The 12,403-nt window shown below is 38.9% G+C and overlaps 1 protein-coding gene across 1 annotated transcript in view; it reads left to right on the forward strand.

Moving 5' to 3' along the window:
* The window catches only part of LOC140244394 (uncharacterized), a 59,342-nt gene that overhangs the window by 1,304 nt on the left and 45,635 nt on the right, over positions 1–12,403 (forward strand). The window contains exons 2-8 of the mRNA XM_072324033.1: positions 4,031–4,264; positions 4,558–4,737; positions 6,679–6,763; positions 8,133–8,345; positions 9,737–9,987; positions 10,580–10,927; positions 11,316–11,808. Of these exons, the coding sequence (XP_072180134.1) occupies positions 4,031–4,264; positions 4,558–4,737; positions 6,679–6,763; positions 8,133–8,345; positions 9,737–9,987; positions 10,580–10,927; positions 11,316–11,808 (1,804 nt within the window). The remainder of the gene's footprint in view (positions 1–4,030; positions 4,265–4,557; positions 4,738–6,678; positions 6,764–8,132; positions 8,346–9,736; positions 9,988–10,579; positions 10,928–11,315; positions 11,809–12,403) is intronic.

Consider the following 12,403-nt stretch of genomic DNA (forward strand, 5'->3'; position numbering starts at 1 on the left):
CCCCCTCGAGTCAATAAAAAAATTTATTTTATCGGCTATTGATATATGACCACAAGAGGGAGCAGTAATTTTTTTTTTTTTTTTTTAAACTTTGTGGTATGGTCTCAGAACCCTCACTTCTCCACATGTAAGGACCCTTTCAAAAGGAGAGTTTCTAATTTTTACCAGAATTATACAGTGGCTTTAACATACATGGATGGATTCTAAGTGCACACACACACACACACACACACACACTACCTATGGAATTTTAAAGCAAAACATAATTGGCATTTAGACTATGTTACTCAAATGGAAAGCGATGAGATGAAGTCATGTATCTAGAATTTAAAAGGAGCAGCATCAATGAGACTGAGAATATCGATGAAGCAAATACTTCCGAGTCAACACTTTAAATCTGGAAAAAGTGGTACTATCTTTAACATCTGAGGGTAACATGTTCCATTCTTTTATGCAAGACACATAAAAAGAATTTAGGGCAATACTGGTAGCTACATAAGGTAGATGCAGAAGGTTTTTCTGACGTGTATTATGGGAATGAACAACTGAGTTTTTGACAAACAAATCCAAAAATAAGGAGGGAGAACTGGACATGTGAAGCTTGTACATGAATGCCAATGAGTTAAAGGACACTAACTCGTTTAGAGGTAAACAACGCAGCTGTAAGAACTGGGGGGCACTTGGCCTAGTAAAGTGTGAGCTTGTTATTAGCCTGATAGCTCTTTTTTTGTACAATAAACAATTTATGAAGATTTCTGTTATAAGTATTACCCCAAGCAACATTACAATACATCAAGTGAGGCATTATGATGCTATTATACAGTGTAGTCAAGACACTTTTAGGAACAATAGATTTTAGCTTATGCATCACACCAAAATTGGAACATACATTTAGAATGTGTTGCTTCCATGACAGAAATTCATTGATAGTAATACCAAGGAATAATACGTTTTCGCTTGTAGCTACCTGATGTCCACCAATAATGAGAGAAGGGGTGTTTAAAGGTATCCTTTTATTCCTTGTTCTGAAAATAACACATTGTGTCTTCTGAAGATTAAGTGACAATTTATTACAACAAAACCAACGATAAAGTTTATTAAGTTCATCATTTGCTGAAGATATTAAACTGCACACATCCTTGTGGGAGGACAGCTAGAAGACTTGTATCATCAGCAAACAGTGAGTAAGTAAACAATGATGTAGCACTGATGATATCATTGATATATATTATGATGACTGAACATTAATCCAAACATGGATACTAAACATTACCAAGATCTTGGTGTGTCCCATGTTATAAAGGATGTACGGTATGTGTCTATGTCCTGTGTGTATGTACGTCTGGAAAACGATTACGGGCCATTCTCAGATTAAGTGTTCAATTCCATGTGAGTAAAACTGAAAAATCAACCACAAAGTAATACTTTCAAATATGTGATTTCGGTAACTTCAAAACCGGTCAAATACGAAACAAAAAGTGGAACATTCTAAATGATGGCCATTCATTGAGTAAAAATGAATTGAAATAGAGCATCATATATGATTTTTGATCACCAATCAGATACGTTACCGCATATTTACATGTTGTAATGGACTCCTAACTTTGAATTAAATTTATTGTTTTGATCCAATTTCTGTTCAGGAAAAGTATCTGTCCCCCCTAAAGATATTGGGTTTTTTCAAGAGGTAAAGATGTTGTCATCCCTTGCTAATTGGTAGAAAATTATTTCTGTGTGGTAGGTTGAAATATGTTTTTTGCTGAAATGAAATATAACCTTAAGATTCACTTTGTATTTTTAACAAATTTCGCTTACAAATAAAGTTTCGAATCCCACAAATCATGCAAAGGGAACGATCCGATCTGGAATTTGCACAGGAAACAAAAATGAATTGCTTTCCTGGGGAAATAACTATTGAAAAACATCGAATCGCCTATGGTAACGTATCTGGTAAAATATAACTAATAATTTTAGTTGTGTAAGAATTAATAAATACCACCTGTTTAATTATTTACCTTATGAATTGATGTAAAAATGAATGATGTAAGCCAAAATTAACCATTTTAAACATTGTACGTAATATTTAAACTATGAAATGTAGTGGAAAAGAGCCCTAAATGTGAAAGCTGAGTTCTTCATTCACAGAATATTCTCATCTTATGTCTGAATGTATTTATCCATCTGGCTATAAATATTCATGAAGTTTTGATGGATAATGCAAACAAGGTTTAAAAAATATATTTTTGCAGGCACTTAGAAGGAAGTAGGTGCAGTCTCTATGAATTCAATATACTAAAAAGTTGTTTGAACTATGGTAACGTATTTGGCTCACCCCTTTTAATGAAAATGAATAAATAATTGTTCAACTTATCAATGAATCTTGAGTAGTTCTTCATATGTTGAAAAACACTAGAATAAATATGCAACAGAACACTAAAACTTTTCTCGGAAGCTTTTCATAAACTACTTTTTACTCTTTCAAAGTTAGGTAACGTATCTGGCGTACCGTAAATGAGTCTGTTGGTGAAGTTACAGAGCAATTTTTACTGAATATTCTTCATTTGAACATAACTTTAATTTTTTATGGAAGCGTCATTCCATGCAGAATTGTTTTATCAACACTTTGTTTTACATAACATTATTTGTCACCGTGGGTGCCCTGAATTATACGTAACGTATCTGCTAAATCTGAAAAGCAAAAAACTGATATACTGAATCATAGCTTCGTCTTGTAAAATAAACGTTAAAAGTTGTTGCATAGAATATGAAAGTGGCTGGGTTTTATAGAATAGAACTTTGGAGTTTGTGAGCACACAACGATTTGTTTGTCAAAACATTTAAAAAAAATTTTCAGCATTTTGATTATGTGGTAACGTATCTGTCGGAAAACTTGGCATTAAGTTGTGAGACACTGACGCAGAAAGAAAAATCATGTGGAAGTGTTGCTCTTTTTCCACCTCCCTGTCCTTTTGGTGTAAGAATATAATCCTGAGGTCCAACAAAACGAAGCATGTAATGTGTAGGGATGAATTTTGACCAGATTTGATCCCCTGAAAGCACAAGACCAATGAGCAAAATTCGGTCACGTATCTGTGGTAACGTATCTGTGGTAACGTATATGGTCGATCATGTTATTATGAGAGCGATATCTACCGTATATTTCTCACTTGTACTAAACTTTAATGTTGAATCGATGCGTCATTCCGAGGAGTATTGTATAATATAGAATTTGTCTGACATTGCAATATCTGTCGCAGTGGGTGGCGTGAAATGTATGTAACGTATCTGTCCAAATAAAAATGTAGAAAACCGATATTTCAAACATTGTACCGTATTGTCAATAAAAAGCTGTTGCACAAAAAATCTAAGTACTTGCAATGTATGAAGTATATAGTATCCTCATGGTTTCATATACACAGGGTCATTGCATAGTCTTGTTATTTTCGCAATGCTGTAACACTAAAGAAACTGGTAACGTATCTGGCGGTGAACTTGGCGACAGGTTTCAAAAGGCTATAAAAAAAGAAGTCAATAAAAATCTTTGAACTCGAGTATCGTGACTAGCACATATGATATGCTCATCGTCCATGCAAATGATATTTGGAAAGTGTGTTTGTGGACGGAGAGGAGCAATAAAACAATTCTAAAATAGCCGGCGACACTGCGTTTTGGGGGTCTTAACGAAGTTTAACAGCTAAATTTTATACAAAGAGGCAGGCAACCGCATTTGATCGTGTTTATTTTTAACAAATAAAGTCCTCGTGATATATTATAAACATTTAGATAGTATCTAATAGGTTTCAGGGAACCGCAAACTGTCATGGAATGTCGGCGACACCAAAATTCCGTATTTGAACACTTTTACTGAGAATGGGCCTTACGTGATTATAAATTAGAAGATAGTATAAACTTAACCTTATCTTGACATTATGACATATGGTGGCGTGTGGTTCATGCGCATCACGTTTATAATAAGAAGGTCCACAATTAAGGCTCCCTTGCTCCCTATCTCCTCAATACTTCCCGCCAGCTGTGCGTCAACCAACGCATCACAGCAGAGATGGTGTTAAAGCCTATGTTGGCCTTCGAAACCTCCTGGGTCTTGACCACCAATGACTTCGCTGATGAGGAGCCCAGGCTGGAGCAGCTGTCCTTCAAGTTCAAGCATGCCGACACGGCGCGTCAGTTCAAAGAGATGTTCACCATGGCGCAGGAGATGACTGCCGATGAGAAACCCGAAGCAAGCCAAGATGTCGCAAATGAGGTAAGACTTTTCCAAAACAAACAGGAAACCTTTTCGGACATATTGTATGCGTTTTTCTTCATTCCATTCTGTCAATCTTTCATCTTTGCATTTAAACAAGCAATTGATAGCGATATTTCTGGTCAGTAAAATTATGCAGTACAATTCTGTTATAGAGAATATTCAAAGTAATGAATTTCCTTCGCCGAGTTGTTTACGTAGATGTAGGGCAACTTGTCAGTCAGTTGCAACATAGAGAATAATCCTTCAAAAAATCACAAAGAAATACTATAATTTTGAATGCTTCTTTGCAGCCGAGTCCGGAACCAATTCCTTGTCGTTTGGCGGCTGAGATGCGGGCCTTGAACATGTCGCACACTTTTCTCTTGGAGCAGAACCAGCGTCTTTTGCAGAGGGAGGAGAAACTTCTGGAGTCCAACCAGGAGATCATGAAACAAATTCAGGAGCTCATAAAAGAAGTCCTGCAGCTCAAGGCATGCATCATTTCCATGGCAACGGACTAACGGTTTGTCTGTATGGATGCAAATTCTTGGTGGTGGTGGTGGTGATGATGACTAACTGTGCATTAAGAGTTGTTGCTTGACCCAAATCTTCAAAGGCATTATAAACCATTTGCAGATTAAAAAAACCCCCTAGCTTTAGTGCTTCAAAATAGTTGTAAAATGTGAGTTAGGAATAGAAACAACCAATGTACAAATTTTAATCAGTATAATCATTTTTTTTTTGTTGTTAAATAAAAGTATTGTTAAATATACGAAATATGAACAATAGTTATAATAAGATTGTTTCTAGACTAAACCGTCTACAGTTATGGTTTAGTGAGAGAAATATTGATATCTCCTTATATTTTGGGCTGTATTTTAATTAATCTAATTTGATGTCCATGCAACATGTGTATTGCAAACGGCAAAATAATGTCACAAAGAAACACATCTTATTTCATACAAGATTCGCATTGAAAATTGAGGGGCTGATAAAAAGCGAACTTGTATGATGTGTTACAACGATGCATTTTACAACACTTGCAAAATTAGTAAACATAAAGCAAATTAACCGGTGCAAATTTACCAGTGCAAAGTAATCAGTGCAAATTATGCACTTACCGTTATATTTATCGTAACATGACGCACGGAGGCGCAATAGACCCAGCAAAGAATGGTAAAGAGTGCGAGGAAGCTGATAGACAGAGGGAGAGAGAGAAGGAGAGAGGGAGAGAGAGAGAGAAAGGAGGAGGGGGGGGGGATAGAATGAGTGAGAGGTGCAGGTCAGTACATCATCGATAAACTGCGAAACACGAAGAATTCCGAATCAGGGAAACTAATTATGGATTACATATCAATTGATAAGAATTTCTGTAAATTCATACGAAATGGTAACTGGGAGGACCTTTAATATTTTTCATTCATATACCTGCTATGCCATATTGTTTTAACGGTGTTACCCTCTTCTGAATCATAAAGGATTAACCCTAAAAAGACTGGGGGGGGGGGGCCTAAAAGGCCCCCCTCGACATTTCGCGCGATTACTCTGCAACACGCAATGCTCTCGCCGCGATGCTCTATGACTTTTTTCTTTCGAGTTTCCTGCACATTTTGACACCAAATTTGTGATGCCCGGGGGTACGGTTCTGAAGTTACATAACTTTTTGTACATGCACGTGAGGCTGAAAATGGCTCAAAAATGTGATTTTGTGTACAAAGTCAATGCAAATTGAGTTTTTTCACATGGTTCATATAAATATGCTTATTTTTACTCTCAATGGCTAAAATTAATTTGTTTTAGGAGTATTATGCTTCAAAAAGTGTCTGCCACAAATTTTGTTAAAGATAACAACAAAAACAAAAGGTCGAAAAAACAAAGAAATACATAAGAAATTCATAAAACAATAAAATAAATAAGAAATTAATTTTTGATACCAATTTTTTTTTTCAAGTACATTTGCTAAGAATGCCACAAAGAATAATTAGACCAAAAACGAGCACTTTTGGAGCTTTATTTACTGATTTAGATCAAAGAGTCTGATTTGTCGCATAAATTAGCATAATTAATCAAAATAAAATAAAAGAAGACTATTTTGTGAAATTTAAATATACGATCTTGTAGATTACATCGCACACTACCATCGTGCAAATTTCCGCGGCGATCGCGCAATCCACGGCCGAGATCTTAAGGGGGGGGGGGGGGGAGGGGGGGGCTAAAGGCCCCCCCCCCCCCCCCCAGTCTTCCGAGCTACCAAAATAGCCCAGTCTTTTTAGGGTTATGTCTTGATCTTGAAAAAGACCAAAATTAATGATTGGTTTTGCAAACTTGACATTTTTAACATCTATTTACTTGTTCACCTATTTTTTTTAATCAATGAATATGGCCAAATTAATGCAGCACTCACTATTTACACTATTTACTTTTATTACCAGAGAGACATTCGGGAAATAAAGCTCCAGCAAGAAGTGATCGGCAAGCGACTTGCAACCTCGCCCATCGTCCCGCCCAAAAGCAAGGGTACCTCCCTATCTGCTATCAACACCAGCCTCCCAGGCCATGACTGCAGTTGCTCAGACGGCCCCTGTTTTATTTCACCATGAACACTACCTTCCACAGAAGCTTCTGTTTAGTGAAAGTTTAACAGAAGAAGAACCAAATGACAGAAATAGGACCAAATGACAGATATTTATTTCTAAGTTGTAGTTTACACATCTTTTTGTTTGTGCTTGTTTCCCCATCAACATCTATTTTGTTCAAAATGTCTTGTTTAAAATTAATGAGAGTAAATCTAAGGGCTTTTTACACTTGTAAATTTTTGCTTAGCCCCGGACTATCGGTGGGGCTAAGGGGGGGGCCTTAGCCCCACCGATAGTACGGGACTATCCTTAGCCCACTTTCTGTTTACACTCGTTTTTGCCAAAGTGGGCTAGCCCCACCGATAGTACGGTACTATCTGGCCCTGCAAAATAGCAGGGGTTAGCACCGCAATTGCGGTGCTAGCACCGCAATTGCGGTGCCAAGCAAGTGAGTGTAAACAGAACGAAAAAATAATCCTGGGCTAAGCGACGGAGACGAAGTGCGACCCTCACTGACCAATCAGAAACGAGGTAATCAAGTGCTGCCGGTGCGTGCGTGTACGTGTACAGTACACAGCGTAATTATGAATATTCATGTGGTTTGGAAAGTCCGGGGCTAAGAAAGACGAGTGTAAAAAGGTCAGTTTTCTCCTTAGCCCCGGACAAGAGATAGTACGGGACTAATTGGCGAGTGTAAAAAGCTGAAAAAATTGGTACGGGACTAACGATAGTCCTGGGTCAGAGAAAGTCCGGGGTTAAGAAACACAAGTGTAAAAAGCCCTCAAGACTTAGTTTCACTTGCATTGACATTTTCAAAGGAATCAAAAACTAAACAAGTTGAAATCAACAGGAAACCGCATGTTTTCCAGATAGCAAGAAGTGTGAGCTGTTTCTGACAGAAGTCAATTGATTGTTTCCTGATTTTAATACTTATCATGATATTCTAAGACTACTTGAAGTTGCACGGAATCGTTGAATACGCTGACTAAGTGATTATTCTCTGGCAGCTATATAATCATGTCGACATCACAATTTCAGATATACAACACATGGATAAAACTAACATTTTGGTATAATATTTTCTTTATCATAAGGCTGCAATCCCTGAACTTTCCCCAGCTTGGGAAATAAGATGATAAAAACTGGACCAGACGAATAAAAACTAGACCAGACGAATAACAAAGGGAAAATATATTAAATTATCTTATTTTCTAGCATTAAGTGCAGTAATTATGATGACAATCCCGGAAAAAAAGAAATCATTTTGGATTATTTCTTTTGTTAAATACTTGTCTTTGCTTCTGCCACAGCAGATGATGATGTGATCGTTGTGTCCATGACTGGCCCTACCAAGGAGCAGAAGGCCAGAGCTGAAAAGCTCCTCCTTCCACCAGGGTTCTACCTCTATGAAAATTCTCCGCCCTGCAAGGGGTGTATCGGCTGCCTGGAGGATCTAGACATCCAGTCTCTCTACAAGAGGGATCAACGTGGAGCTGAGGTTGCTCCTGTGGTGAGACCCAAAGGTGATGATCTTTTTTGTTGTTGTTGCTTTCGGGGGGGGGGGGGGAGGGGATGGGGGAGGGGATTATGATGATGTCATAAAGTGAACAGCCAGAGCATGTCCATGTTGACATTGAAAAACATGACAACAGAGACTTCATGAAAATTGGTTTCAAATTGGAGTTTCAATTGGAGTTACAAAGAAAACAGATGATTATGAAGAGAAGCGTGTCTTTGTAAAGCAGTGACAGTTGCATTAACGTGGTGCTAAGGCGATAAGTTACCAAGTAAAGTCACACATTAATTGGGAATTGAAGTAAGTACATTGAAAAAAAAGATACCTTAAAAAACTTAATGGGTCGTCAAGGCCATTAAAGACTTAAGTTTATCGGTTCCTGCCATGAAAAGACATGCCAGTGAAATGTCTGTAGCTTGGCTATGATTTCTGTGAAGAGAAAAAGCAAGGAATTATGAGTGATGGAGCTGTACAGAACATCAACACAGCAGAAGATTGCACAAATATTGCCCTTATGTGGGGTCAGTTGAAATTTGAGATTGAAATACTTGCGATACATTATTTATTAGTAGTGTGTTTGTCATACAGTAAAAACAAAGTCCTTGCATATTTTGATTCATGCTCAGTTGCTGATAACGTCAATGCATGGAAAATTTTGAAAGTGCCGTCTTGAATCATTGCGTAATTTCTGGTGGCTATTTTTGTAATTTGTGTGAATAGCTGTCCTGTATTCATGGTATTTATCTAGATGGGAGAGAATAGAAAATGGAAGAGAGGAAAAAGAATTACATCACATTGTCTTTGTTTCTGTCTTTGGTTTCTGTGTTTCGTAAATGTCTGTTGTATTATTCCCTCGTGACACCTCTGGTGTGCTTTATATGTAATGTTGAAAAGGAATGAATGTTGATGATGAGTATTGAAATCCTATCAGTCATTCACCTACAAATGTCTCCAAAATTGTGCTCCAACTAACGTCCAGACCCTAATCTCATGCTATCAGTCTGAAAGACACGGAATACGGTCTAGCCAAGACCCAACCCGGCTAATATATATATCTTTCCCAGGAGTCTTACTCGGACAGAAGAAAAATCCTTCTCTTTTGCTGCCCCACACTTGGAAATCAACTCCCCCAGAAGAATCCAAGAATCACCATCTCTACTGTGGTCCAAAATTCCTTGTCAATAATTGATTGGTCAGATATGTACATTTTGTATTTTTCATTTGTTATTTTCTGTATCCGCTCAATGTAAGTTTGATACTATCATTTGGTGAAGCACTTTGATGCATGTTTACACGTAAGAGCGCTATATAAGTACAATGTACCTATAAATATTGTATTGTATTGTAGCACTTATTGGCACTAAACTCTTTTATATTTTTTTTTTCCAATTGAAGCAGGCTCAATCACCAGTGGGACTCCGCCAAAGTCTCAAGGCTCCACCCCAACCATGTTCTCCCTGGGCCCTGCTTCCCAACCCAATTGCCTCTCCACTTCTGAAAGAGGTGCAGAGATTCTGACTCCATCCTCCAGGACCCCGTCCGGGAGCAATGAGAATACTACACAGCCTCAGCAGGGACTGTTCAGGCCAAACGTTGCTCAGGGCCAGAGTCAGGGTCTGAATATGGCCAAGCCGCCCTCCCAACTGCAGGTAATTGGCGCAGCAAATTGACGAGCAAATTGTGTTGTGATGTAAAAGCTGCATGTTCACGTACAGATACTTTCGGAAAGGGGGCTGTGGCAGACATTTTCGGGAGATGTTGCTTTTGCAGTTTGACATCGTTGCCTGTCCAGTCACTCTGCGAGTGCATCAGGGGAGTGATATTTTCGTATGTTGTTGATTTTTTTTCCCCCAGAAGTGATACGTGATATTCGCAAACTTAAACCCATGTGAAATAACATCTTTTACAATATTAAGGTTCACGATTGCTGATGTAAAAGGCTTGAGGGGAGCATTGATCATTTTAGTGTCAAATGGTCAAATGATAATATGCTTCATCTTTGGACCAATTCATGTTTGTATCAGGGGTGTGATATTTTCGTGTGTTGTTGATTTTTTTTTGGCCCAAAAGTGATACGTGAAATTCGCAAACTTAAACCCATGTGAAAATAACAGCTTTTAAGATATAAAGATTCACGATCAATTGCTGATATAAAAGGCTTGAAGGTAGCATTAACCATTTTAGTGTCCAATGGTCAAATGGTCTTTAGACCAATTTCATGTTGGAATTATACCCAAACAGTTCTCAAGCTTTTCTGGCACTTCCACCACTGCTGCCACAAAGCCCAGCCAAACCTTCAACATCTTCTCGCCGTGCACCATCAAACCGGCGCCCTCTCTGGCCAAGCCAGTGACCTCTTTTGCAGCGGCGTCTCCCTTTTCTTGGTTCTCCTTCGGCGTTACCTCGACGACCGCATCCGCTTCCTCCATCATCCCCACTGCCAGTGTCTTCAAACCTGCCGCGAGTGTCAAAGCGGCGCCAGCATCCACCTTGCATCAGGGCGCTTCTCCTGCCATGGTACCAGCCAAGCCTGGTCTGAGTCGGGGTCAGGGTCTGAATGTTGCCAAGCCGCCCTCCTCCCAACTGCAGGTGATTGACGCAGTGAAAGACTAACAAATTGTGTTTTAATGTAAAAGCTGTTCACCTACAGATACTTTCGGAAAGAAGGAGGTGGCAAACATTTTCAGGAGATGTTGCTTTTGCAGTTTGACATCGTTGCCTGTCCAGTCACTCTGCGAGTGCATCAGGGGTGTGATATTTTCGTGTGTTGTTGATTTTTTTTTTTGTCCAAAAGTGATACGTGAAATTTGCAAACTTAAACGCATGTGAAAATAACAGCTTTTACAATATAAACATTCACGATCAATTGCTGATGTAAAAGGCTTGAAGGTAGCATTAACCATTTTAGTGTCCAATGGTCAAATGGTGATGTGCTTCATCTTTAGACCAATTTCATGTTGGAATTGTACCCAAACAGTTCTCAAGCTTTTCTGCTGGGTCTTCCACTGCGGCTGCCACAAAGCCCAGCCAAACCTTCAACTTCTTCTCTCCGAGCACCATCAAACCGGCGCCGTCTCTGGCCAAGCCAGTGACCACTTCTGCAGCGGCGTCTCCCTTTGGTATGTTCTTTTTCGGCGTTACTTCGACGACCGCATCCGCTTCCTCCACCATTCCCACTGTCAGTGTCTTCAAACCTGCCGGGAGTGCCAAAGCGGCGCCAGCATCCACCTCACATCAGGACGCTTCTCCTGCCGTGTTTCCAGCCAAGCCTTGTCTGGTACAGGACTCCCGGACTTTGTCCCCATACCCGGGTTTCTACTCATTGCCCAAGACATACCCAGAGAGCCCCCTGGCAGAACAGAGCTCTCATTCACAGAGGAAGCCGGGTCAGATCCCACTCGCGAGAGACTCGGCCCAGCCCAAGACAACTGACTCTCCAAAAACTGTCACCTTCAAGCCTGAAATTGATGGTAAGACTTTTCCTTTCACTCAGCAACCATGGGTCATGTGTTTAGATGTATCAGAGTTGTTTTTTTTTTAAATATTTTTCAATAGAAATTGAAAGCAAAATGAGTTGAGATCAAGTTATAGTTTATGTTGTCCAGATTACATGATTGACTAAAATTTCTTCGACAGAAATCCAATGATTTGTCTTTAAATTTAGTTGTGAGATTCTAGAAGTGCTTGCATTGCATCTCATTTTTAATTTTCTGAGAGAATATTATCTTTCTTTCACAGGTGCAGATTTTTATGAAACATATGAATGTAAAATAAATTTGCTGTGATATAGTTCTTCATAGTTATGCTTAAATCCCCAAAATTTGTTTTGATTGGGAATTGAGGTAACAGTTCCCAAACACAAGGTGCGATTGTTATCATGGTAAGCCCTGTAGAAGTTTGAGTAGTTCTGTTCAGAATAGGGGGTTGTATATGGGTGAGAATTTTGTACGATGTACAATTGCCAGTTTTCACACCTTGTGGCACTCATTCCCTTAGAACACACCAGGATGATCTAAGAAACCAGTTTCTTTAATGGCATCTCAAAGCCTGGTAAATTTCTTTTCA

This window comes from Diadema setosum, chromosome 21 (assembly GCF_964275005.1).
Source record: "Diadema setosum chromosome 21, eeDiaSeto1, whole genome shotgun sequence".
NCBI lineage: Eukaryota > Metazoa > Echinodermata > Echinoidea > Diadematoida > Diadematidae > Diadema > Diadema setosum.